Source organism: Ursus maritimus, unplaced genomic scaffold (assembly GCF_017311325.1).
Source record: "Ursus maritimus isolate PB19 unplaced genomic scaffold, ASM1731132v1 scaffold_21, whole genome shotgun sequence".
NCBI lineage: Eukaryota > Metazoa > Chordata > Mammalia > Carnivora > Ursidae > Ursus > Ursus maritimus.
In genome coordinates, this window is record NW_024424564.1 from 9,833,661 (window position 1) to 9,858,039 (window position 24,379).

The 24,379-nt window shown below is 47.4% G+C and overlaps 1 protein-coding gene across 1 annotated transcript; it reads left to right on the top strand.

Moving 5' to 3' along the window:
• The first annotated feature begins 11,443 nt into the window (after window positions 1-11,443).
• On the top strand, window positions 11,444-21,781 carry DYRK2 (dual specificity tyrosine phosphorylation regulated kinase 2). The gene is made up of 3 exons (XM_040637236.1): window positions 11,444-11,808; window positions 12,443-12,591; window positions 19,858-21,781. The coding sequence occupies exons 1-3, from the start codon at window positions 11,760-11,762 to the stop codon at window positions 21,463-21,465; spliced, it is 1,806 nt and encodes a 601-aa protein (XP_040493170.1). The 5' UTR covers window positions 11,444-11,759; the 3' UTR covers window positions 21,466-21,781.
• Window positions 21,782-24,379: the final 2,598 nt, after the last annotated feature.

Here is a 24,379-nt window from a genome sequence, read left to right on the forward strand (position 1 = left end):
GGGTCCTCTGGGGGGGGGGGGGGGGGGGCTTTCATTGCCCTGCAGGACTGGGAGCACCATGCAGCCAGATCGCCTTATTGCCAGAAAAGCCAGAAGTCTAGATGTTTTATATGAAATCTCCTGATTTTGAAATGTTGGCATTTAGTTCACATTTTCAAAAAGCACTGTGTAAGCCCAACAAAACATATCTGCGTATCTGCGAGAGGTCCTAGGTCTTTAGAGCCTATGGCAACCTCTAGCATTGCCATTTACATACCAATAGTTTTAATTATTGAGTAAATCAAGCCATTAAATTCCAACATAGTTATAGCAATTATTTCTCCTATGCAGGAGAAACCATTTTTTTGAATATGACCTGAAGTTTCTGTTTCAATATGAAGTACTACTATTCAAATACAGAAGTGTGAAAACAACGTAATTATGTACAATAATCCCTGCCCTTTTCGGAACTTTTAAAAATGAAAGTTATTGGCTTTTGTTACTATTTCTGCATAAATCTTCTCAAATTAAAGTTGTCTAGCTATGATAAAGTTGCCAGAGTATGATGTTGAATGAGACAGAGTCATGCCCTGCTGCTTCCAAAATAGGCTGACATTTTAGGAGATTCTCCTGGAATTTTTTTTTTTTTAAAGGATGTTCGGCTTCAGAAATTATATAGGCTGATGGGAAAGAACTAGCTCTGGCTGGAATGAACAAGGGGAAGGAGAGATTTCCATTATGATTAAGGCAAGTTTTCATAGTTTTTCTTAGCAAGTCATTTTTCTCCATCTTTCTATATTGAAATTTCATTGAAAAGCAAGACTGCTGGATGATTGAATAGATATGGGGGATGCTTGAACTCAATTCATTCGGCTCCTGGGATACCCCCTATGCTAGGATGGTCTAAGCAGGCTGCTAGACTCTTGATCGGGTGCTGTGATTTGAGCAGGGGTCTGGGAAGAGTTGTCTTCCTGGTGAACTTTCCGAAGAGACTCTTGCCTTACTGTGCCTTCATTTCTACTCATACAAATATTTTGGGAGGAGCAAGGGAAGGTACTTATTTATTTTTTATTTTTTCTAAAATAATTGACAGAAGCAGATATCCCCAGAGTGGGGTGATATCTTAAAACTCTTACCGGCTAATGCCTTAGATGGGAGAGTGACTTCTTCCCTCCTGCCGCCCAAAGAGGGGCAGCGAGCTGAGGAAGCAAGACCGTAAGGTAAGGGCAGAGCTCCGGAAGTCTGGAAGGAGGAGTATTGGGAGGTCTGTGAGTGTGTCAGTAAGTTCTGCCTCATGCTAGCTCCAATTCCCAGCAGAGCAAGAGTTCAGCTAGAGTCTTCAAATCACTTTTCGCATGGTCCTATGAAGAACAAATCAAAGTGTCCTCGGGTTTTTGTTAGGGGATTAAGACAAAATCATCTACGGCTTGAGATGAAAAGAAAAAGTGACTTAGAATTTAAAGATAAGAATGACCATTTTAGTTAATTTCACCCACACTCGCATTTTAGAGATAATCCCAAATCCTTTCAGGAAAACATTTAATGACGAGGGGAAAGATGTGTGGAAAGCCAGAGAGGAAAGAACGAGGCTGGAAGAGCTTGGTTCCAGGAGAAGCTGACAGACCAAAGTAACTTGATCACTCACCAGAGTATTCCAATCCTACTTTGCAAACTTCAAGAGATCTGCTGACACAGGGTTAGGAGGGGTAAGCCTGAGGTCGGAAGCTACTGTCAAAAATTGGGTCCCTTCTCACAAATGAGGAAGTTCTCAGTCTGCTCTGGCCCCTGGTGCAGCCATGTGTCTGCTCAGTGATTTCTTTGGCATTTCGTAAGACCTTGTCGGATTTCAGGATATTCATGTTCCCCCGATTTACTCTTTACAAACAGTCCCTTTAGACACCCTTCCCTACCAGTGAGCTCTGTGTGAAACTCCTTTTATTAAAAGAAGGGTGGGGAGAGGTGTCCTTCTCTTTTCCATTGCGTTATCAAGCTAAAGAATATTAAATTCTTTTTAGAGGGTCATCATGTGATTCTATTCTTGTTAAATAGCTGTGGATTTGGATATTTAGTCATTTAACGAGATTTGGCTGTGCTCACAACACACGGCAGTTCTAGATGAAGGAACGCTTTCAGCAAAAGATTATGTTGATTTTTCATTTCTCAAGGAGGAAGATCTCACCAAATACCATGCTACAGACACTTTGTGTTTGTTTCAGAGTTCTGAAATAGGCAGTAATTTCTTGGTGTTGGATCATCTTTCTCTACCAAGTTACATGATCAGTCAACCTTCCCCTTTACAAATATGATGGTACTTGGCTGAATCACCTTAGGAACGTGTAATTCTGTACCGGTTCACATCCTTGAGAGATCATTTCTTTGCATAAATTCCCTGGATCTGGCTTCTTTTTTTTCCCCAGATGCTGTCTTAATAGCTCAGTAGTTAGAGGAAGCAATTCCGTTCAGCCGAGGTAGGCGCGTAAGGACAGGCGACATAAGGGGGGAGCTGGGAAACAGCGCCATGGAAACACCCAGTCCGGCAAAAGAGGAAGAGACCGCCACTTTTGCTCGGGTACAGCATGCTGATGTCAGGACTTCTGTGCAGGAGAGCCCTCTTCCTTTCCACTCACCAGCCATTGAGGGGAAAGCAGAAGTACCATTATAGAAGCAGAAGACGCCACTATTGGGTCCAATGACGCCGTGCGGCCATTCTCCGCGGCCCAGAGCAATCCGCAGATCTTTCTGGGTGGGTCAAGAGTGAGCTTTGGCATCAGATTTCCCTGAATCCAAATCCGTTGACTGCCCATTTCTAGCAAGTCACTTCACCATTCACACCCTTCATTTCCTCTTCTTCAAAATCAGAGAATAACACACCTGCCTCATTGCCTTGGGTGAGGCTTCAAGGACATGGCGCAGGCAAAACAGCATAGAGCTTGACACGTAGCTCAAGGACAAAGCGGTCAAGTCCTTTCCTCTGAAGTGTGTATTGTATGACTCCTTTGTCAGCTTCCTCACTCACCGTGGATTAGGCGGAGAGAAAAAGATAAAAGAACTCTGGTATGAGATGAGAGAGAAGGGAAAATAGACGACTGGAATGGAACAACCCCAGGCAGAGAGAGAACACGCAGGGCTTTGAGTGGAAAGAGGCGGGCACAGAAGCAGTCAGAGCCCTCAGGCAGGTGAGCCACGCGTAGCAGGAGAACATGGGGCACGCGAGCATTCCGGCCCTACCTCCGTGTCTTGTTTTCTCCCGGTTACCTCACACGTAGCCTCACCTCAAACACTTCAGCGTATCCCTGTCTTCCTTATAAAAGTTTCTATACACCCTTGAGACGCCTGGGTGGCTCAGTCGATTAAGCGTCTGCCTTCATCTCAGGTCATGATCTCAGGGTCCTGGGATCGAGCCCCACGTGGGACTCCCTGCTCAGCGGGGAGCCTGCTTCTCCCTCTCCCTTAGCCCTGCCTCCCGGCAGTACCATTTAAAATCTTTAAAAAGATTTTAAATAAAATCTTTTTTAAAATAAAAAATAAATAAATAAAAATTTCTATATTTCTAAAATTTCTATATTCTAAAACATCTCTCCGGTTTCTCCTCTCTGACTCTTGCTCTCTCCGCACACCCATTTTCTTCCTCTTCATGCTTCCCAGTTCCTCCGCTATGGTTTATTTCTCTTCTGCCGTTGGAAGAAAGCATTGCTGTCTATAGCCTGCCAGTTGTTTTATTTTTTTATTTTTTGTCCCTTCCTGGTCATGAGAAAAATATTTCTTCTTTCTCCGAAAAGCAATCCTCTTTTTACCAACCCATCGACACACTCCTTCTTAATCTCTTATGTATTGATATACTCATTATCTGTCCACTAGTAGTTCATTACTTCTTGGGTCATTTTTATTTTTTGTGCCAGTTGGAGATGCCGATCAAGGGCCACTCACCTGCACGTATGCTAAATACATGCATTTGCTTACAGGCAATTTTCTGTATTTAGATTTTCTGTATTTTAAAACCTTCATTAGAGAACATTGCTATGTAAACAGTGGGTTGGTCCAATGCCGTCTTATGAGAAATAACTGACAAGCACAATGTATTGGCTATAATAGCTTTTCTTCAGCCAAAGCTATTTTGGAATATGAGTGTTAAAAGGGCTATTTAACAATTACTCAAATTATTCGATCACCAAAAATAATTTCTCTTACTTTGGCCAAGCTAATTGAACACAAAGAAAGTGAGTTAGGAGCTTAGGTTATCCGTGATTGTTTATACTATTTTAATGAACAAGCACATTATCAACCCATTAAACCTGAATGAGAGTGACGATGAATAAATGCAGAAATTAAGGAAAAGCAATTTCCCAAGGATTTCGGCTGGTCTAGATGAGATGGCCAGGTGGGTGGAGGGCGCCCACTTCTGCTGCCACAGACTCCTTGACTGTTCCGTCCGCTTGAGGCAAAGGTGCTGATTTGCTCCAATAGGATAAACACGAAATTACTTAACTTGTGTTTGGACTTTTTTGAATCGGTAAAGTGAATTCTTTCAATTTGTTTTTAATAAAGGCCAGACTCAAATCGTTCTTGGGAATGTCAAAACGGGAATTTGTCCCCAAAGTCCTAAGACACCAAAATTTGACTATTTTGTGGCACGTGGTTTCAAATCCCTACTTAGCCCCGAAAGCAGTAACCACACAGATCCTATAGCCAGAATACTTGCCTTGTTGTTTCTTAGCCATGCGACCTTGGGCAATTAGTTAAACATTTGGTGCTTCAGTTTCCTCATCTCTAAAATGGAACTAATAATGGTATCTACCACGCATATGGGTGTGAAAATAATATTAGTTCACACAGGTAAAGTTCTTGGAATACTACCTGGACATAAACTTGTCTTGTATAACTATTCGCTATTATTTCGAGGGTACTCGGGCAGCTAGGGCGTTACCAACGGCACCATTACTCTTCGGGAAGGTCCTGGCCTTAGACCCTCTGCTGTGTGCTTTCCTGCTAACTGAGGTCTTAGAAGCCCTCAGAATTGGAGTCAGTTCAGCATCTTTGGGTTTCTCTGGTGAGCAGGACTATACTGAACCAGGCTTTTCTGAACATGCCCTATAACAGACCTATATCCAAGGCGGGCCAAGAGTTGTGTCCCCAGACTTGGTTTCTGGAGGCCTAGAGCTAGAGGGTCCAAAGATGCAGGAGTGACTCATACCTGCAAGGTGTAGGGGACCTTAGTGCCCAGGGCTGCCCAGCGAACTGGGGCATGGATCATTCCAGATCCTGTAGGTGTGTCTCCTCTCCACCTCTTTATAATATCTCCAAGATAATGAAGGGAAGAGGGGGTGTCTTCAGATTTTTGCCTTTTCGTTTAACGACACATACCCCTTAGTCTGAATTGAAACAGTGTATACCCAACATCAGTCAGAAGCCAGGGCATCAATCCTCATGAGAGATGAGACCCTGGCCAATAAACCTGGGCTCTGGAACACACTGTCTCTTCTCATTTATGAGAACTCATCTTCCCTGAGTGATTGATAAATCCTGTCTGAGAGATATGATGGGGGAATCTTTCTGGATTCCAAGTTCTCCTGTCTTGTTATCTCATCCTTATGTCTCACTTTAGCTGATCATGTTAATAAGCTTTATTGCAAAAAGCCTTGATAAGCAGCTTTAAGAATTCTGCATGCTTCTGAGACCCAAAGGTAGCAAGGAAAACATCTGGCGCTTGCATTACTTCTGGCCTCTCCTTACTTCAAAGGCCCCTCTCTTGGGTTCTAGAAAGAATATCCAAACAATCAGTACCTGCCCCTGCCTCCCTGTGCCACCACCCTCAACTACTTCTGGAAGCCACTTCCAAACTGGCCTTTTCTGTCTACTCCCCGCCGTACTCATCTTTCTAACACACTGCAGCCAAATTGATCACATTCCTTGCTAAGCACTTTCCTCAGGTCAACTCACCACTCAGAAATCTCTCGTGGCTTTTGCTTCCGTCCACTCCAAGTGGAAACTCCTCTCTCTGGCTTTCGTTGCAATCGATGACCTGGAAGCACCGCACTCCACTACCCACCGTGCTGTTCCCCAGTCCTCCTCAGCTCCGCTCCCTATTCCAGGGGCTGCTGCTGCTTCTGCAAATCTTAGTCCCACTTCTCTGCCCTCCCTCGCATTATGCCCTTGGCCTGGAGAGCTTTTTCTTCTGCTTAAGAAAAGTCTGCTCATTTTCTGAGGCCCAGATCAAATTTTGCCTTCGCCAGGAATCCCACTCTCGGCTTCCTCCAATGAGCACAGATTCTCCTAGCCCCCTAGAGTTATATGGCATTTAGACTCCATAACCTATACTATATAGGGCTTGTATATATTGTCCCCTGTATCAGTCAGGAACTGGCAGGAAAAAACATGGCGCGAAGAGTCTAAGTAAAGGACTGCGTACATGACTATGGATAGGGCGAAGGGAAAGAAGCAGGGGAAAATCAAGCCCCTAGAGCTAGCCGCACCAAGAAACCCTGACCCCCCCCAGGCTTAAAAGGGCAAGGGAACTGAACGGTGTCCAGAACTCCAAGGGAGTAGCTCTAGCCGTAGCAAAGGGCCGACATGAGCTGAGGACTTGAGTCAAGGGACGTAGCCAACCTGTGGCGAGCTGGCATGGGGAGAGCCAGGCAGATAAGCAGCCTGACCTCATTGTCCTCCAGCCCCTGGGTCTCTTGCCAGGACCTTCCAATGGGTAAACTTAACTAGACGCTCAAGGGCAAGGGAGCCCACGGATGCCTCCTGTGAAGCGTCCTGTGGCACGGAGCGGGGTGGAAACGTGGGTCTGGGGGAGACACAGGAGAATATAAAGCACATGCTCTTCGCTGCGAGGCTGAAATTCCCGGAATACGAGTTTTCTCCCAGGCGGGACTGCAAGTGCCTTGAAAATAGTTTGTGTTTGGTTTTTACCTTCCACAGGGCCTAGTAGGGTGTGAATTAGAGCAGCGTAAAACTGCACATACATTGAAGATTGTAAAATAAGTAAGTAAGTAAGTAAATAGTAACTTCCCACTCTGAGTTTGGTATCTTTTCAAGTGCAGAAGTCATGGTTTTCCAAGTCAATCAAGTTCCTTACTGTGACCTGGATCCCGGCCATCTCTCCGACCTCATCTCCATGATGTCCCCTGTCGCCCATTTCAAGGCACCGGCGTCTGTCCTGTCCTCTTACTGAGCTTCCAATGTGTCCGCTTCAGGGCCTTTGCCTCTGCCGGGCCCTGCGCCTGCAGACTTCCACCTGCTACAAGTCTGCTACCTTTCGAGGGAGGCCTTCACCGATGACCTTAAGTAAAAGAGTACCGTCTCCCATGTCCCCCTGCCCTCTTACCTCACTTCATTTTCCGGATAGTACTCATTGCCACCTGACACGGGGTATACGGATTGTTTGTTACTTGTCGTTCTCCTTGCACTGGCATACGAGCCTACGGAGCACGGACTTTATCTGCTTGGTTCCAAATACCAGGATCAATGCCTGACACATGGCAGGAACTTGACCGTTGATCTCATACGTGTGTGTGTGTGTATATATATGTATAATGGATTTTATATATGCATACATAGCATATGACGGGTTTTATATATAATGGGTTATATAGAGCGATATATAGAGGTCGATACTGAATATATATATTTATTATATGCAGTTTACCCTTGAACAATGTGAGGATTAGGGGCACGACAGCCCCACGCAGTTGAAAATCCACACGTAACTTTTGACTTCTCCTCCAGAACCCTAACTTTATGAGGGTGACCGTACCACCCCTTTCTCTGCTACCCCAAGCGTCCCCTGTTTTGAATTGCCGACCCTTCTCCCAGAATACGCTATGCCTTCTTACACCTCAGTGCCTCTGCACACCCTATTTCTTCTGCCTAGAATATCCTGACTGGCAAACTCCCAAGCATCTTGAAAACCTTGAAAACCGAAGCACAGCCTCTTTGATGCCAATCACCACTCAGGTAGAGCTCATCATTCCCTCGGTGCGTCCCCACTGGATCTCCCACCGGCCTCGATTTTGGCTCCATTACATCATTCGATATCTGGTCTCCTCTCCTGGACTGTGAGCTTCTTAATAATGATGACCAGAGCCAGAGATTATTTACTTAACTGTGTAGCCCCAGTACTAATAGTGCCAAAATATGTTAACTGCTTACTGTGTATTGCTTAATTGGAGAAAAGAATGAGGTCCTAATAGATTGCCAGACTAAAGCCTAGCCCACCACGTGTGATGATTCATCATATCCTGCAGGCCTTGCACATACTAAATTCTTTGTAAATGTTTCTGGGATAAAAGGATTAAAGGAGTGAATGTGTTTTGAAACCAGCAATTTTCTTGTTCATTTCCAATTTCTCTACAATCACTACTTTTCCCAGTGAAAACTCGACTTCCTTCCACAAGGCTCCATTCTGAGTTCCCCAGAGTTTTGTTCTCTCTAATCCAGCCATATCCTGCTTACCTATTTGTTATTTGAGTCTGGATTTTATAAACATACAAAACAGATGGGGTTTTTCCAACAGGCAAGAATCGAAGAGCAGACACTTACTAATGACTGGAGCTCCCCGAGCAGGTTACTATTAACAACAATACAGCCCTGGTCAGGTCGTGAGCTGTGTAGGATCAAACATGATAATATTTGGGAGTTTTATAAAGAGGTGACTATCCAGTGTAATTAATAATGATGCATTAAAGTAATAAAAGTTAAGGGTAGTAACTCCTAGCGTTTACCCAGTTCATTCTCCTTGAAAGCTCAAGGAGTGCGTTTGTACACATATTTGACCTTAATTCAGGCTGAAGTCATCAATATTTAACAAAATGAGAGGCATCCAAGAAATTGTAAATACTTATTTTGGGCCAAGCAAGAATATAATTTTGAAAGACATGCCATTTATAATTAAAAGAGCCAAAGATTAGACTAATAGCAAATTTTCCTTAAGACAAAACAACAACAAAAAAATAAAACTGAAATTATGCTTGCCATGTCATAAAACAGTATACTAGGAAGAGTTCCCCAAACATGTATCTTTTTCTTTTTCTTTTTTTTTTTTTAAAGATTTTATTTATTTATTTGACAGAGATAGAGACAGCCAGCGAGAGAGGGAACACAAGCAGGGGGAGTGGGAGAGAAAGAAGCAGGCTCCTAGTGGAGGAGCCTGATGTGGGGCTCGATCCCATAATGCCGGGATCACGCCCTGAGCCGAAGGCAGACGCTTAACCGCTGTGCCACCCAGGCGCCCCAACATGTATCTTTTTCTTTCTTTGATTAAAGTTAATGATTGTTTGTGTCCTTCTATTAAAAAAAAAAGTCAGTGCTCCTATTCCTTGTGTTTAATGTGTACATTAAGAGTACTAATTTAGATTTTACAAACCATGACTTCCAAGAGTTAGCATTTCCCTTATTCATGAAAAAGCAGTGCCATATTTAGTTTCCACTGAAGTATTGCAAGAATGATTTAAGTGAAAAGGGGTGTCAGGTTATAGCAAAATTGAGTTTTTGGCTTCAGATTTTTTATTTGAATAGCAATTATATGGAATACTCATTTAAAAAAAAAGGAATAGGGTATGAAAACAATTGTTTTGAAAAGAAAAGAAGGAAAGAGTCATGAGTTTCTGAACAATCCAAGGTGGTGTAATAGAAAGCATAGTGAAATTAGACTGGGAGCTAGGGAATGGGTTCCGCTTCACCTCTGCTACTAAGTAGCCTCCTTCCCTTTAGCTCATTCTGAACACTAGATGTTTCCCCAAGTGAATTTGAATGGGATGGCAGGCGAAGGGCACTATTTCTTGCTGGGGCCGGATCAGGTTATGACTGCTCTGGAGGCGTATTCTCGGATTGATCATTTCACTGTGGTTCTCCTTGATTAGGAGGAGGCTTCAAGAAGAAAGGGTTTTTTGGAGGGACATACCACTAGGCAAAATTCGACTCTTTGCCACTTGTCTCCTCTTGCCAATGCCCACTATCTTTAATGCCTCTGTAGGGCCCCTGGAGACTGAAAGGGTCCCAGTCTATCTTTGAGACACTTCTTTTCATTTGTAGAACGCCGAGGGTGCCCACTCTGGGAGATTGCTATGACAATTTGCAGACAGTAGGGGCGATGGGACTCTCAGGAGGTGGCCCCCTGGTGATTTGCGTCTGCTCTAGTTCGGGGCCTGCAAACTTGGTCCAGCCAGAGGCCCGCAGATATGAGAGGCGGAGCACAATGGACCCAGGTCCCCCAGAACTTCAGAAACTGGGCACTTCCCTGGAAGGAAGTGCCCCGAATAGCTTTCGGGCCCGTAGTCCGTGATTGCCTAGTTTTTCCTCCTTCCTAACTGTTGAAGTGACAAAACCCGCGACCCTCGTACAAAGGATGTCCCACACTCGACAGGACGCAGGTGTGAGATAGGCAAGCGTTTTTCAGTCTGCAAGCGAAAGAGAGGCTGTAGGTGGCAAGTTGAAAGGGCAGGGACATTCTCCATGTATCTCCGAAGGGAAGGGGAGAGAGACTTGTCTCTGGGAACGAGAAGCATTAAAGGTGTCTCTCCCAGGCGGCGGAGGGCCGAAAGGAAGGTGTGTCTCTCCCAGTGGCCGCGCAGGAGAAAGGCTCTGAGTTGTAAGGAAATGGGAGGTGTCTCCGATGTTTATTTTTGCCTAGCAACCCGCAGCCAACTGCTTCCCCAGCAGCCGTCCACAAGCGCCTCTCAGCCTCCCCTGTCCTAGAGACTGGAAAGCGGTCACTTGGTGTCAGTAAATTGGGGAGGGTGTGTGTGGTGGAGGTGGAGGTGGGAGGGCAGCCCCCTCCTTCGCCCACGCTCAGGGTTCACCAAGCTAAGCTGCGGCCCTCTTTCGGGCTTGACTTACCGAGGTGACCCTCGCACGACTAAGTTATTTACACGATAAACTGGGGAGAGGGGGCGGTTAAGCCTCTGGGACCAGAAAGGGGGGACAGTATTGTCTGTGAGCAGCCATTGGGTTCAGAAAGCTGAAAATGGATGTGTTTGGGGGCCTCGTGGAAGGGGAGGGGTCTCTGCAGCGATTTCGGTGGAGGGAAGCAGTGGTAGGTTGCGCTGTAGGGAAAAAGGAGGGGTGCTGCAGGGGCTGGAGGCCGGGGAGGCGGAAAGGTCTTTAGTAGGGGAGCGGGGGGAGCCGTGCAGATGGCCGGAGGCGGAGGCGGAGGCCGAGCGGGGACTGCAGACTTTTCCGGGGAGTGGAGGGGTGGCTATGCAGATGACTGGGTGGGGTGGTGCCTCCGGAGGGTGGCCGGGGTGGGGGTGGGGTGTACGTGAGCGCGTGTGGCTAGGCTGGGGGGAGTCCGGGGGCGGGGCCTGCACCGGCGGCAGAGGGGAGCGGGGGCGGGGCTGCCCTCCCGGGCCGCGCCGCGCGCGGGCGCCAGTGCGAGTGTGCGCGGGGGCGCGCGCGCGCGAGCCCGGGAGGAGGCTCCCGAGCGAGTCGGTCCTGGCGGCGCAGCCCGCTTCCCCGCGCCCTATGTGAGGGAATCGGGGAGGCCAGCGGCGCGCAGGGGAGGGCGAGGCATGTGCACGGGCCGGGGGGTGCTGCAGCCGCCCGAGGAAGAGGAGGACGGCGGCGGCGAGGAGGAGAGCGGGGGACTCGCGGCGGCGGGCCCGGGCCGCGGGGATGCAGTGGACTCTGTGTGTCTGGCTGTAGCTGACGCGAGGCGGCGAGGAGGCGCCGGGGACCCGCGAGAGGGGCGACCAGGAGGCGGCGGTGGCCGGGAGAAGTAGCAGCAGGACGGGCGGCGGCGGCGGCGACAGCAGCCCTGAAATGCATTTTCTTCTCCAGCGGCCATGTTAACCAGGAAACCTTCGGCCGCCGCTCCCGCCGCCTACCCGACCGGTAAGGAGGGCCGGGCCGCCACGCCGCCCCGGGCGCCCGCCCCCGCCGGCCCCCGCCGGCCCCCGCGCGGCCCGGGTCCAGCCCTCGTGGCGCGGGCACCCGCTGCCTGCGGGACCTCGAACAAAGTCTGCGCCGCGGCGGGGCCCCCGGGCGGACGGCGCGCCCTCGCCTCGGCTCCGCTCATTGTTGCACGCCGGCCCCAGGGCTCCACCGAGTGGAGCCCTCCGACCCGGCCGGCGGGGGCCGTCCCGGGCCTTCTCCCCCGCCCCAGCCCGGGGCTTGGCGAGGCCATCGCGCCCTTGTCGGCGGTCCAATCCTCTTCCCGGCCTGCGGCAGCTTGCAACGTGGGCCGCCCAGCCCCGGCCCGGCCCAGCCCGGCTCCGCCGCAGGGTCGCGAACTCGCGCGCCGGCGCCCGACTTAACTTTGCAGCTGCCCGAGCCCCGCCCGGGGCTGCGCGCCTGGGATCCGCGGCCCGGGCGCCCTTTTACTCCCCCGGACGCCTGTTTTTACCGTCCGGTCTCTCTCCCAGGGAGATCGGGGTTCGCTACCCAGAGGGGTGGGGCGGGGCGACGGGGTCTGGGTGACTTTCTCTCCCCTGACCCTCTTTTGTCTCCTCCCGCGCGTGGCTCCCAGGCCGAGGAGGGGACAGCGCCGTTCGTCAGCTTCAGGCTTCCCCGGGGCTCGGTGCCGGGGCTCCCCGGAGCGGAGTGGGGACCGGCCCGCCCTCCCCGATCGCCCTGCCGCCTCTCCGGGCCAGCAACGCTGCCGCCGCAGCCCACACGGTGAGAACCAGCCTCGCGGGAGGCCTGGGGGAAGGGGTGCGGGAGGGGCCCGGGGTATCAACACCCGGACGGTGGGGTTCTAACGCCGGGAGAAGAGAGGTCGAAGTGCGAGTGCCTCCACGCCCCTGGCTAGTGGCCTCTCTTGGACGCCACCCTGTGCAACTTGGGCGAGCCCAAAGCTGCAGCCACAAAGGAAGATTCGTGGCGTGGGCCCCTCACTTCCCCTCCGGAGCCCGCCCACCCCTGCGCTCCTCTTCCTCGAAACTTCCTCCTTGCTGCTTTCCTTCTTTTTTCCCTCCTTTTTTCCGTCCTTGCTTCCCAGAGCTCCTTTCCCTGACCGGATAAACATCCCCCCCCACGTTGGGTAGTGGGTATTTATAGAACAGATATGTGTGAGGGGACAGTCAGGCCGTCCTCCCCGGAAAATCGATCCCCCAAAGAGCCTCCCAGGCCTGGCTCCAGCCAGCAGGGAGCACCGCCAATTGTCCCCCGCGTGTGGAAGCATGTTTTATGAGTGCTACAGGTTTGAGCACAGCAGAAATTGTAATTAACATTAACAAAAATAAGAGCCACAGCAGCAGTCAAAACAACAAGCCACCTCTGTAGGATTCTGCATTTGGATATTATTCCAAAGGAAAGAGCCGCCTTTGCCTTGGAAGTGAGAAGGCAAGGGAAGGGCACCTGGCAGGTGCTGTGGTCCCTCAGTGGGTGGAGAGGGAGGGGAGAGCCCATTGTGGGACTAGTGGCTGCAGATTGGCAAGCTGGCTTTGACTGCAGCATGCACCTTTTTTCAGCTCCCAGAGATCGCCCTTGGAAGGTGACTGCCAGCTTAGAGGGGGTGTGCACCTGGGAGGAGGTGATGGTTTCCCAGGTTCTGTTTCCCATTGGATCCTCCAGAGGAATGGCCTAAGGTGGTTCTGCATGAGGGATGCTTTGTAGGAATATGGCTTCAATTGTCTAGTGAAAGTTGAATTCTTGTAGAAAAGGCCGTTTCTGGTCTACAGAGAAGCAGCTCGGAGGGTCAGGTATTATGGGGAAACTTCTGTGTTAAAGGATTTGTGAGGATGGCTACAGTGGCATATCTCCCCCTTAGACCTGGACCGATGTGCACAAGGCCTATAGGAGAACATTTTGTTGTTAGATAGTCATTCTCATTCTCTCTCCCTCCCTCCCTTCTCTCTCCCTCTCCCTCCCTTCTCTCTCTCTCTCTCCTTTCCTCCCCCCCCCCACATGTGACCAAGGGCTACGAATTCACTACATAGAGGTTAACTTGATCTCTGTTGGCGCTGTTGATGGTAGAAGAGAATCTGTCAGTAGGCTGGTTGATTCCATATGTTACGGTTGAATGTTCCTGTTATAGTGACGTTTTAGTTGAGGAATTGCCATTGGTTTTAGGGGTTTGGGTTTATTTATTTGTTTGGTTTGGGATTGTCTGACAGTTTGGAAAATATCACATCCGCTTTTTCCATGTGTGGATGCAATCACATGACTTGGCGCGACCTGGGAAAGAAGTACTTGGTCTGCATGTGGGTTCCAGGGGTGGGCTTTACTAGAGTAGAGCCTTTTTCCAATAGATACACGTAAGGAGATGAGAGAAAACAGAAGCTGTCCAATGGAGGAACATCCTGCAGTGGACCAGAAATGAAAAGATGTGGGGGTCTTTCTCAGGACTCCCAGGAATGGATGCTTGTATCTTGTTGTGGTAGCTGACTGATTTACCTGTTTTTAACTTATAGTGAAAATTCCAGTATGCTCTTGGTCATTAGAGACGTGGTTTTGAAAGTGTGAAGTTAGCTTTTGATTGTGGTTTAGTTTTGATTTTTTTTTGGTACAACATTGCAGATTTCCTAGAACAGGAGAGTTTAAAAAGACCACAGGATTTATCCGGTTCTACTGTTTCATTTCACAGATGAGGAAACAGTTGGAAAGGTTAACTGATCTGGTCAGCAGCCCCCGGGCAATTCACATCAAGGCTGGAGCTACAGCCCGGCCTGAGCCTGGCTTCAACACCCCAGTTTGACACCACTCATCCTGGGAAGTTGTGTTCGTTTCATTATAAATGCAGGAACCTTGGCAGATGCATACTCTCATGTCTTTCAGGTGTTTATAAGTTTGTTTTTTTTTAAATTCCACAGCAGTGGTATCTGGGAAGAGCTGTTTTAGAGTAAGGGGTGGTGGGGGGAAGGGTATTGAGGAGAGGAAAATGATCTTGTCACAGGAGCTTGCCCACATTTTCCCTTGTAAATGATACAGTAGGTGGGTAAATATGTGATTATAAAGATTATGAACTTTGGAATTTATTTAGTCCCTTGCCCTTTTGTACCCTATCTCCATGGATATATTATTGTATAGTCATTTTATTTCTGTTTGTCCTAGACGTGTACCCAGTAACAGTCTCGATTCCTGTTAGTTTTTTTTTCTTTTGATGTTGTATGACAGATAATAACATACTTATTTTTTTTAATTCCCAAATATTAGTATTATATCACTTTCATAACTGTTTTGATGGTTAAAGCAGTCTCCGGTTACCATTTTACCTTTATAAAATAATTGGGATTAAAGAAGAATGAGTATTCTCATTTTAAAAATAGGAATATTTTGAAGAAGAAAACGACTTAGGGCCACACAAGCTGTCTGTGTTTGAGGAGCAGCTAAAATCCAACCTTTTTGCACTCAGTTCTGTTCCCATAACACTATACAGCATTTCTAAGATGACTTCAGGGTAGTTTCCAAATGCTCAAAAATGTTATAGCACAGTGAAATATCTGCTCTTTTCCCCTTTATTATTGGAAGAGATTTAAACTACCAAAGTGGTTAGGCTGTTGTTCTTACATAAGTTTTGATACTAAACTATTTCATGGTCAGAGAAGGCTTTCGTAGGTCTCTCTTTTTGAACTCGTACACTGTAGATACCTAACAACTGCATGCATCCTGTGTGTATTTTTAAATGTGACAGCCAGGCTAGGTAGGCCGCGGCGAATAGGAATGAGCCACATTCTGAGACTTCAAGAGGCTGAGCGAGAGGTTTTTAGTATCCTTACCGTTATGTAGGCCTGGCATGTGTGTTCTGGAAATGGTGTGTCTCTTCTACAGCTCCCCCCAACCCCCCCCTTTTTTTTTATAATCGGTTAATTGTGCTTCTGAATTTCGGTCTGATTATAGAGTCCTACAGTGTTTGAGATCAAAGGCCTTTCTTACTACAGCCTCTCAACTGAATCACCTTAACATCGGGAGAGTTTTTAAGATGCCACCCACGGCTTTCAGGTGTTTAGTTGATGCATCTACCCTGGGTCTTTTTTAACAGCTGTCGTTTGCCTTTAAAAAGTCTCTGCTGATGCGCTGCGAGCCTAACATCTTGTGACTTGGATCACCGGGGACGATTCCCAATTCCCTGGGTGTTAACTTCATGTTTTCTTATGAAGGTATGGAGGTAGTTCCCAAATAGAACTCAGAGAGGTGTCAGTTCGCAAGGGTTTATTCACATGGGTTCTTCCTTCCGTTCAGCAGATATTCCCGGAGTGCTTACTGTATGTTTGGGTTTATGTTAATAGGGACTTAACAAAGCTAAGAGGTGACCCCACCCTTGAATTGCTCACAGCCAGGTGGGTACATCAGGTGTCAAAACACTTACAGTAGATGAAATAGGCATTAACAGTCTATCCGTGGGCTGAACGCACAGGGAAGGAAAGAGGACGTTTCACAGAAGAGGTGAGAGTTGAACTGGACACTGAAGGTGAGGAGTTAGGAAGGAGATTCCAAGCAGCTTTTGGAAAGGATGATAATAATAGCTCTTCTTTACTAAGCACTTTATACATTTTACCTTATTTAATCCTAATAGCCCTAATGAGAAGCCCTGTTGCCTTCTTTTTACAGCCAAGCATACGGAGGTTCAGAGAGATTAAGTAAATCGCCCAAGGTCACACATTTAGTAAGTGGTAGAGCTGGGGTTCATTCCCCGTGTGTCTAATTGAAAACACCTTGACTCGTAACCATTATGCAACGTGACTTCACCAAAAAGCAGAGGAGCATAAAAGAGCATGGCGTCTCCACAGGTCTTGGGGAACCCAGCTTTGTTACTCTCAGAGAGAATTGTAACAGTGGTAGATGACATTGGAAGAAAGGACTGAGGTCATTTATGTGCCACATTTTATTTTATTTTATTTTATTTTTTAAAGATTTTATTTATTTATTTGACAGAGATAGAGACAGCCAGCGAGAGAGGGAACACAAGCAGGGGGAGTGGGAGAGGAAGAAGCAGGCTCATAGCGGAGGAGCCTGACATGGGGCTCGATCCCATAATGCTGGGATCACGCCCTGAGCCAAAGGCAGACGCTTAACCGCTGTGCCACCCAGGCGCCCCTGTGTGCCACATTTTAGAACCTGGTGTCCTTGCCTATCAATTCTTGTATTATCTGTGGAAATGGAGTACGGCTGTAGGCCTTGAGCGGAAGTGAGGTTAATGTCAGATTGACAGTTTTCAGGACAACTCTAGAAGTACTTTGGAGAGAAGAGATTTGCGGAATTCTAGACCGAGAAGCAAGGGGCATGTTAGGAGTCGGCTTCAGTTGTCCCAGTGAAAGACAACAGGAGGGCGGTGAGGCCCGGTCAGTGGAGAGGGAGTAGAATGGAGAGAGACACCAAGGCCTAGTGGGGACTCGGAAGGTGAGGGAGACACTGAGAAGGATTTCCAGATGTACAGGTTGAGTTGAGGTGAAGCCTTTTGTTTATTGGAAATTGAAGGCATGGGAGGAGGAAATGGTTTCGGTAGGAAAATCATGAGTTCAGTTTGAATTGCTTGTGGGAAAGGCCATGGGTCTGTAGTTGGACACCAGCGTCTGGGGCTCAGGAGACAAGAATGGGCAGGCCCCAGCTGGAGGTGGCACACGTCAGTCCTCGGGTGGTTGCTGAAGCCCTGGTTGTGGTCAGGATCAACCGGGGAGACTTATGGGAGTTGAGAAGCCAGGAGAGTTGAGGCTTGAACCCTGGGGAACCCCCGAACCCACCCAAGGGTGGGTGAACTAATAGTTGGGACACCTGAGAAGACCCAGAGAAGGCGTTTGGAGAGCTAGGAGGTGAGCCAGTTAATTGTCAAGCTCTCTTTGGTGCTAGTCACTAAACTTGTGTGTTATATTTTTAATTACGCAAAACATGAAGATTGCCGTTACAAAAACCGGAGTGAATTTCTCATGCTCAGAAAGTTTTGCTTTGCTATCTTTTTAGGAGTTGCTAAAGCCCCGAGGTTAATTTTGTCCCTAGTGAAGCCTCATGCTTTTTGTAGCATGTACACTGGTAATGTAGGTTTTTTGTCTGAATCGCTCCTTCCCGCCCTGAAGAGAATGGCTCTTTAGAAGAGATAGCTTTTGAATTTCAGGTCCTTGTATTTCCTGGTGCTTAAAAGACCACAGGGGGAGGGAGGGGTGCAGAGAGTGGGCCTGGGAACAAAAGCAGTTGGACCAGTCTCTACTCCTTTTATATATACTCATGGACTTCCTAATTCGTTTTTATGGACTGTTCTGCTTTTGGCACTGAATGGGGATTAAAATAACCTGTCCAGCTACCCTGACCAAAGTTCACTTAGCATGAGATATCATCTATGACTTTAATAAAAAGGTTTGACTAGAAGTCGTCTCAAAATTGGTCTGAGAAGTAAAATCCCTCGATCTATGAAATCACACTTCGGATAGGCCCTGGGACTCTACCATGTTCTACTTATTTTAGAAGCAAGCAGGGAGAAAACTCCCGCCTCAGATAATCACTGTGCAGGTAACGTGTCAGTTAAAGAAAATTCGAGGGTCTTGGCCTGCTACTAAGAAGGACTTGAAATTTCATTTTGGAATCCAGATGATTCCAAACCACTTCCCAAACTGCTATATGACATACATAAACTGCTTCTCTTTTGGTAGTACGTAAAGCCCGAAAGGTAGGATTCAGAAAGAGCTCACAGAAAATACTGCAAAAGATTTCAGCTCATTGGTCGTAAGCTTCTGCAGGGCGGCGACTCTGCCACTCGGGTGGCTAGACCTTAGCCCATATTGGTTGAGTGAATGAGCTGGGTTGTGAATGAGGAATTGATCGGTAAGATTATGTATAAAAATCACCAAGCAGGATGCATTAAGACTTGTGGGTGGTTGTCTGAGGCTGGCGAGAATTCGTAACCGAGAGGGGATCCTGGCTGCTAGCGCTCTCCCCTCCCTCACATCTTTGCAATGATAATACTTGAAAGAAATCCCAAGCAGATTCTCAGTAGAAGGCTGGGGGCCCCTTGGCTTGCACTGGCAGTTTTGTTTAGACAGGAATGTTCAGGGATGGCATGTGTGCCTGAAATAGAAGTCGCTACTTTGTATTCCTTGTTGGAAAGCTGAGTATCCCGGCAGCCCACGGAAATACACTGTGAAGGGAGCTGAGCCATTGACCAAAAGGAAGACCCAAAATGTGTGGTGGTTGGTTTGTTGCACTGAATGGCCTTAAATGGTCATCACAGTCAATGAAGCCCAGACGTTTTTAAAAATAGATTAGGGGTTTACAGGATGCTGCAGTGCATATCTCCATGGGAATCTCTCAAGCCTAAAAGTGCAGATTTGTTGCCACTGGTTCATACGTTTCCCTAGGTGTAGTCAGTTTTCCAAGTAGTAGAGAAGACCGGGAATGAAGATGCTAGTGTTTTCACAACAGAGCTAGTTAGACATTGGAGACAGAGTCGTGAACAAGACAGACACGGCCCCTGCCCTCATGGTAACGAGGAAGCTGCTAAGTCAAGTGTGAAAGGGCTATGATGTGGAGGAGGGGGAGCCGGCCGAGACTACGTGTTCGTGCTTTCTCTGTGTCCTGTTTTGACTTCTGTTAAGCATGGGTTGAGTGGAACAGCTGGGGCGTGCCAGGCCCTGTGCTAAGTATTAGGTAGAGGCCAGCGAACAAGACAGATGCTCTCGGCCTCCACGGGGAACGTGCCCTGAAGATCCTGGATACGTGCAGCAAACTGCTGGTCTGTCACACGTAGCACTCATGGGGTCCTTCTTTCCAGGATCCCAAGTTTCGTAGCCTTACCAAGTGCACTAGTCTTTCTCCTTTATTTTCTCAGAGGCTCTCAGCAGCCTGTCCCCTCTCCCCATCCGGGCGTTCATGAGGTCCCTCCTGGGCGTACAGCTCTCCTGACGTAGTGCAACCGACTCTGACTGTAAATGCAGACAACTCAGGTTTTGTAAAGGTGCGGGAGGGGCTGACTTGGAAAATATCCCATCCTCCTCACGGTTGCTTTCTGCTTTCCAGATTGGCGGCAGTAAGCACACGATGAATGATCACTTACACGTCGGCAGCCACAGCCACGGACAGATCCAGGTTCAGCAGCTGTTCGAGGATAACAGTAACAAGCGGACAGTGCTCACGACACAGCCCAATGGGCTCACTGCAGTGGGGAAAGCGGGCTTGCCGGGGGTGCCCGAGCGGCAGCTGGAGAGCATCCACAGACGGCAGGGGAGCTCCACGTCTCTGAAGTCCATGGAAGGCATGGGGAAGGTGAAAGCCACCCCCATGACCCCTGAACAAGCAATGAAGCAATACACGCAAAAACTAACCACCTTCGAGCACCATGAGATTTTCAGCTACCCCGAAATCTATTTCTTGGGTCCAAATGCAAAGAAGCGCCAGGGCATGACAGGCGGGCCCAACAACGGAGGCTATGACGACGACCAGGGATCCTACGTGCAGGTGCCCCACGATCACGTGGCTTACAGGTACGAGGTCCTCAAGGTCATCGGGAAGGGAAGCTTTGGGCAGGTGGTCAAGGCCTACGACCACAAAGTCCACCAGCACGTGGCCCTGAAGATGGTGCGGAACGAGAAGCGTTTCCACCGGCAGGCGGCAGAGGAGATCCGAATCCTGGAACACCTGCGGAAGCAGGACAAGGACAACACCATGAACGTCATCCACATGCTGGAGAACTTCACCTTCCGGAACCACATCTGCATGACGTTCGAGCTGCTGAGCATGAACCTGTACGAGCTCATCAAGAAGAACAAGTTCCAGGGCTTCAGCCTGCCTTTGGTGCGCAAGTTTGCCCACTCGATTCTGCAGTGCTTGGATGCTTTGCACAAGAACAGAATCATTCACTGTGACCTCAAGCCCGAGAACATTTTACTAAAGCAGCAGGGTCGAAGCGGTATTAAAGTGATCGATTTTGGCTCCAGTTGTTACGAGCATCAGCGTGTCTACACGTACATTCAGTCCCGTTTTTACCGGGCTCCGGAAGTGATCCTTGGCGCCAGATACGGCATGCCCATCGATATGTGGAGCCTGGGTTGCATTTTAGCAGAGCTCCTGACTGGTTACCCCCTCTTGCCTGGGGAAGATGAAGGGGACCAGCTGGCTTGTATGATTGAACTCTTGGGCATGCCCTCCCAGAAACTGCTGGATGCATCCAAACGAGCCAAAAATTTCGTGAGCTCCAAGGGTTACCCCCGTTACTGCACTGTCACGACTCTCTCAGACGGCTCTGTGGTTCTCAACGGAGGCCGTTCCCGGAGGGGGAAACTGAGGGGCCCACCAGAGAGCAGAGAGTGGGGGAATGCACTGAAGGGGTGTGACGATCCCCTCTTCCTTGACTTCTTAAAACAGTGTTTAGAATGGGATCCTGCGGTCCGCATGACCCCTGGCCAGGCTTTGCGGCACCCCTGGCTGCGGAGGCGGTTGCCGAAGCCTCCGACGGGGGAGAAGACGTCCGTGAAGAGGATAACCGAGAGCACTGGTGCTATCACATCCATTTCCAAGTTACCTCCACCTTCCAGCTCAGCTTCCAAACTGAGGACTAATTTGGCACAGATGACAGATGCCAATGGGAATATTCAGCAGAGGACAGTGTTGCCAAAACTTGTTAGCTGAGCTGAGTCCCCTGATGCTGGTAATCTGAAAGATACGACATTGCTGAGCCTTACTGGGTTGAAAAGGAGTAGCTCAGACCTGTTTTTATTTGCTCAATAACTCAACTCATTTGTATCTTTTCAGCACTTATTTTAATGTAAGAAAGTTGTTCATTTTGTTTTTATAAAATACATGGGGACAATGCTTTAAGTTTTTATACTTCCTGCAACTGTTTTTGTGTTCTCAAAGTATGATGAGCCTTACTGTATCTAGTGTGGCGGAGTAATAAACATCAGTGGCAGGCCATTGATTACTTCGTGACTGCTGCGCATTTACAGATTGGTGTCAAAGACATTCACTGTTTCTATGGTTCATAGTATATTCTCCCCGAGGCGATGGCCCCCGAAGGTCCCCCTCCTCCCTCCGTGCTCCAGGTTCACGCACAGGTGTAGCATGTCCTGCCTCCATTTCCCATAAGCCTCGGGGGTGGTAGTGAGGGTGGGAGAAGAATGGTCAGGACGACAATGATACTCTTAAGAAGAACTGCACCTTAGAGATTTTTTTCCTAAACCAGTGGTCAAACAGAGACGCCCTCCCCAAGGTTTTAAATGCCCACTTAGCATCCTGACTTTCTAAAAGCGGGCCAGGCACACCTGGGTGGGTAAATGGAAACGTGTGTGTTCCTTCAAATTTTCTCATATGATCGGCAAGCTGTTTTGTAAAGAAGCCTCAGATCACGGACTTGGTTTTGCACCTAAATATAGAAACGTATTCCATGAACTGTTCCTCCTCTTTGCTTTCCTCCTCTCTGTTCCCCTTTTACCACACATCTGTTGCTTGCATTTAGGTTTTTTTTTTTTCCTTCCTTCAAATATATATCCCAGACTATTAATACAGAAGAGAGACATTTCAGCTGTGATTATGACCATTGTTTCATATCCCAGTTTAAAAAAGAACAGCAGCCTAGCTACTTTTAAGGTGGGGATTTCCATAGTTCCAAAGAAGGTTTAGCAAATTAGAGTGAGTTCACACTTTTCAGGTGCCACTGTAAGGTTCTCTTAGCCTGGGAAAGCATCAACTCTTTCTTTAAAAAGAAAGAAGGTTGAAAATCCTCTTGCTGAATAGAAGTCTTTGTGACTGTTCAATGAGACCAATTTTAACAACAAATTTAAAGGAGGAGAAACTCAGTCTCAAGTTAAATGGTTTGACTTGCCTGCATCGTCAGAAAAATCACAAATTGCATTCCTCTGTCTTATTTTCTTTTGGGTTGCACTGATTGTTTTTGTGGGAATGACACTTTACCTGGGAAAGTAACTGAGAGTTAGGTAAAAGAATATTTTCGTCTCTGAATAATAATTATTTTCAAAGTGAAAAATTCAGTATTTTATCACTCATGTATGAGCAGTGATATTTATCAATTTCAAGGCACGTGGAAGAAATTTTTTAGTATGTGCAATTTAATATAGAAAGATTTTTGCCTGTTTGGATAATAGGTTTTGGGTAGTATAAATTAGGATACTCTTTTATATGCACAGATATTATTGTATTGCCTGTAAATTGATTTACAAGTACTTAAAGCATGGTCCCTGGCGAGGCCAAGAAAGTTTCCGGTTAAGTTCTTTTAATATTAGCCCTACAGTTTCTCTTACTTAAAAAGGAAAAAGAAAAAAGAAAGTAGTTTTTGGAACAAAACACTTATCTTGAGGCTTTGTCAGTTGTTGGTGGAGAAAAACGCTCAGGAAATATTACAGATATTTGCCAAAAAACAGTAATAAGATTAGCTTATTAATAAGACAGTGATGTTGTTATTTGCTTTTCTATTTAAGGGTGTCACTGATAAATTAATTTGTACTTCTGTATTTAGGAATTAGAGCTTTTTTTCCCCTAGTCAAATTCTTTAGCATATTGTACACATTTCTGTGTAATCTGTGGAAGTGCAATAATATGTTATTAGTAAGTTGCTTTTTAAATGATGCTCATGTGATGATACCCCAGTCAGTGGCTTACAGAATTTAGATTGTGTATTTATTACTGAAATTCTGACTTAAAGGCATAAGAAGTATAAGACTTGGTATGGCGGCTTTGTAAAACCGTAAGCCCCTGAATGATGGTTCGCTTCTTGAGGTCAGTGAAACGAAAACATAAAGGCTGTTTTTCCGTTGCAAAGCTCCTCTTCCATATCCATCCGCATTTTCACATTTAGGTTTGTATGAACCTGAGCCTGCCGGTAATCGAAATTTCCCTTTAAAATACGTGTGAAAATTTAGAAATGGACTAATACTGCTGTCTTTCCCCCACCACATAAAACTGGTTCTTAAGACGCCAATAGTGCATTTGTGACTATATTCACAAATGTAACCGGAAACTTTTAAGCCAAACTATAACGTGCAGCACTATGCACCCCCGCCCCCAAATACAGTGAAATTTACTTCATTCACAAGAGCCACCATGTTCAGTGTTTAGTGATAGAGCTGCTTTGAAAAAAATTGTAGCTTAATTATGATGTCCAAAAAAGAAAAAAAAAATGTTGCATCTCTGTGATCTTAAATGAAGGGCTCTAAAAGGCTCCTGGGAGTTGGCTTGGAAACAGTCCTTGGTCTCACAGGTTACCATTGTCTAGGGATGTCTGGGCTGTTTTCAGACTTCAGACTAGCACGGTGTCTTGTCTTCGGTTGCAGTCTCATCTGGCTCCGTTCCTCGCACCTCCGTAGTGCGCAGTACCACGTCAGGGCGTCTCTAAGACAGTGGAACAGCACGGGATGCAGGACAGTGCAGATCAACAGTAGAGGAGAAGTTGTGCCCTTAGTGTTAACAATGTGCCTTTTGTTCCGAATGCCATGTGGTAGGGCGTGCATTTTTTGGCCTCTTTAACTCTTTGAATACCAGGCAGTAAGGATGGAACCCACCTCTGCAGAGATGCGTCTGTCTTAAATAC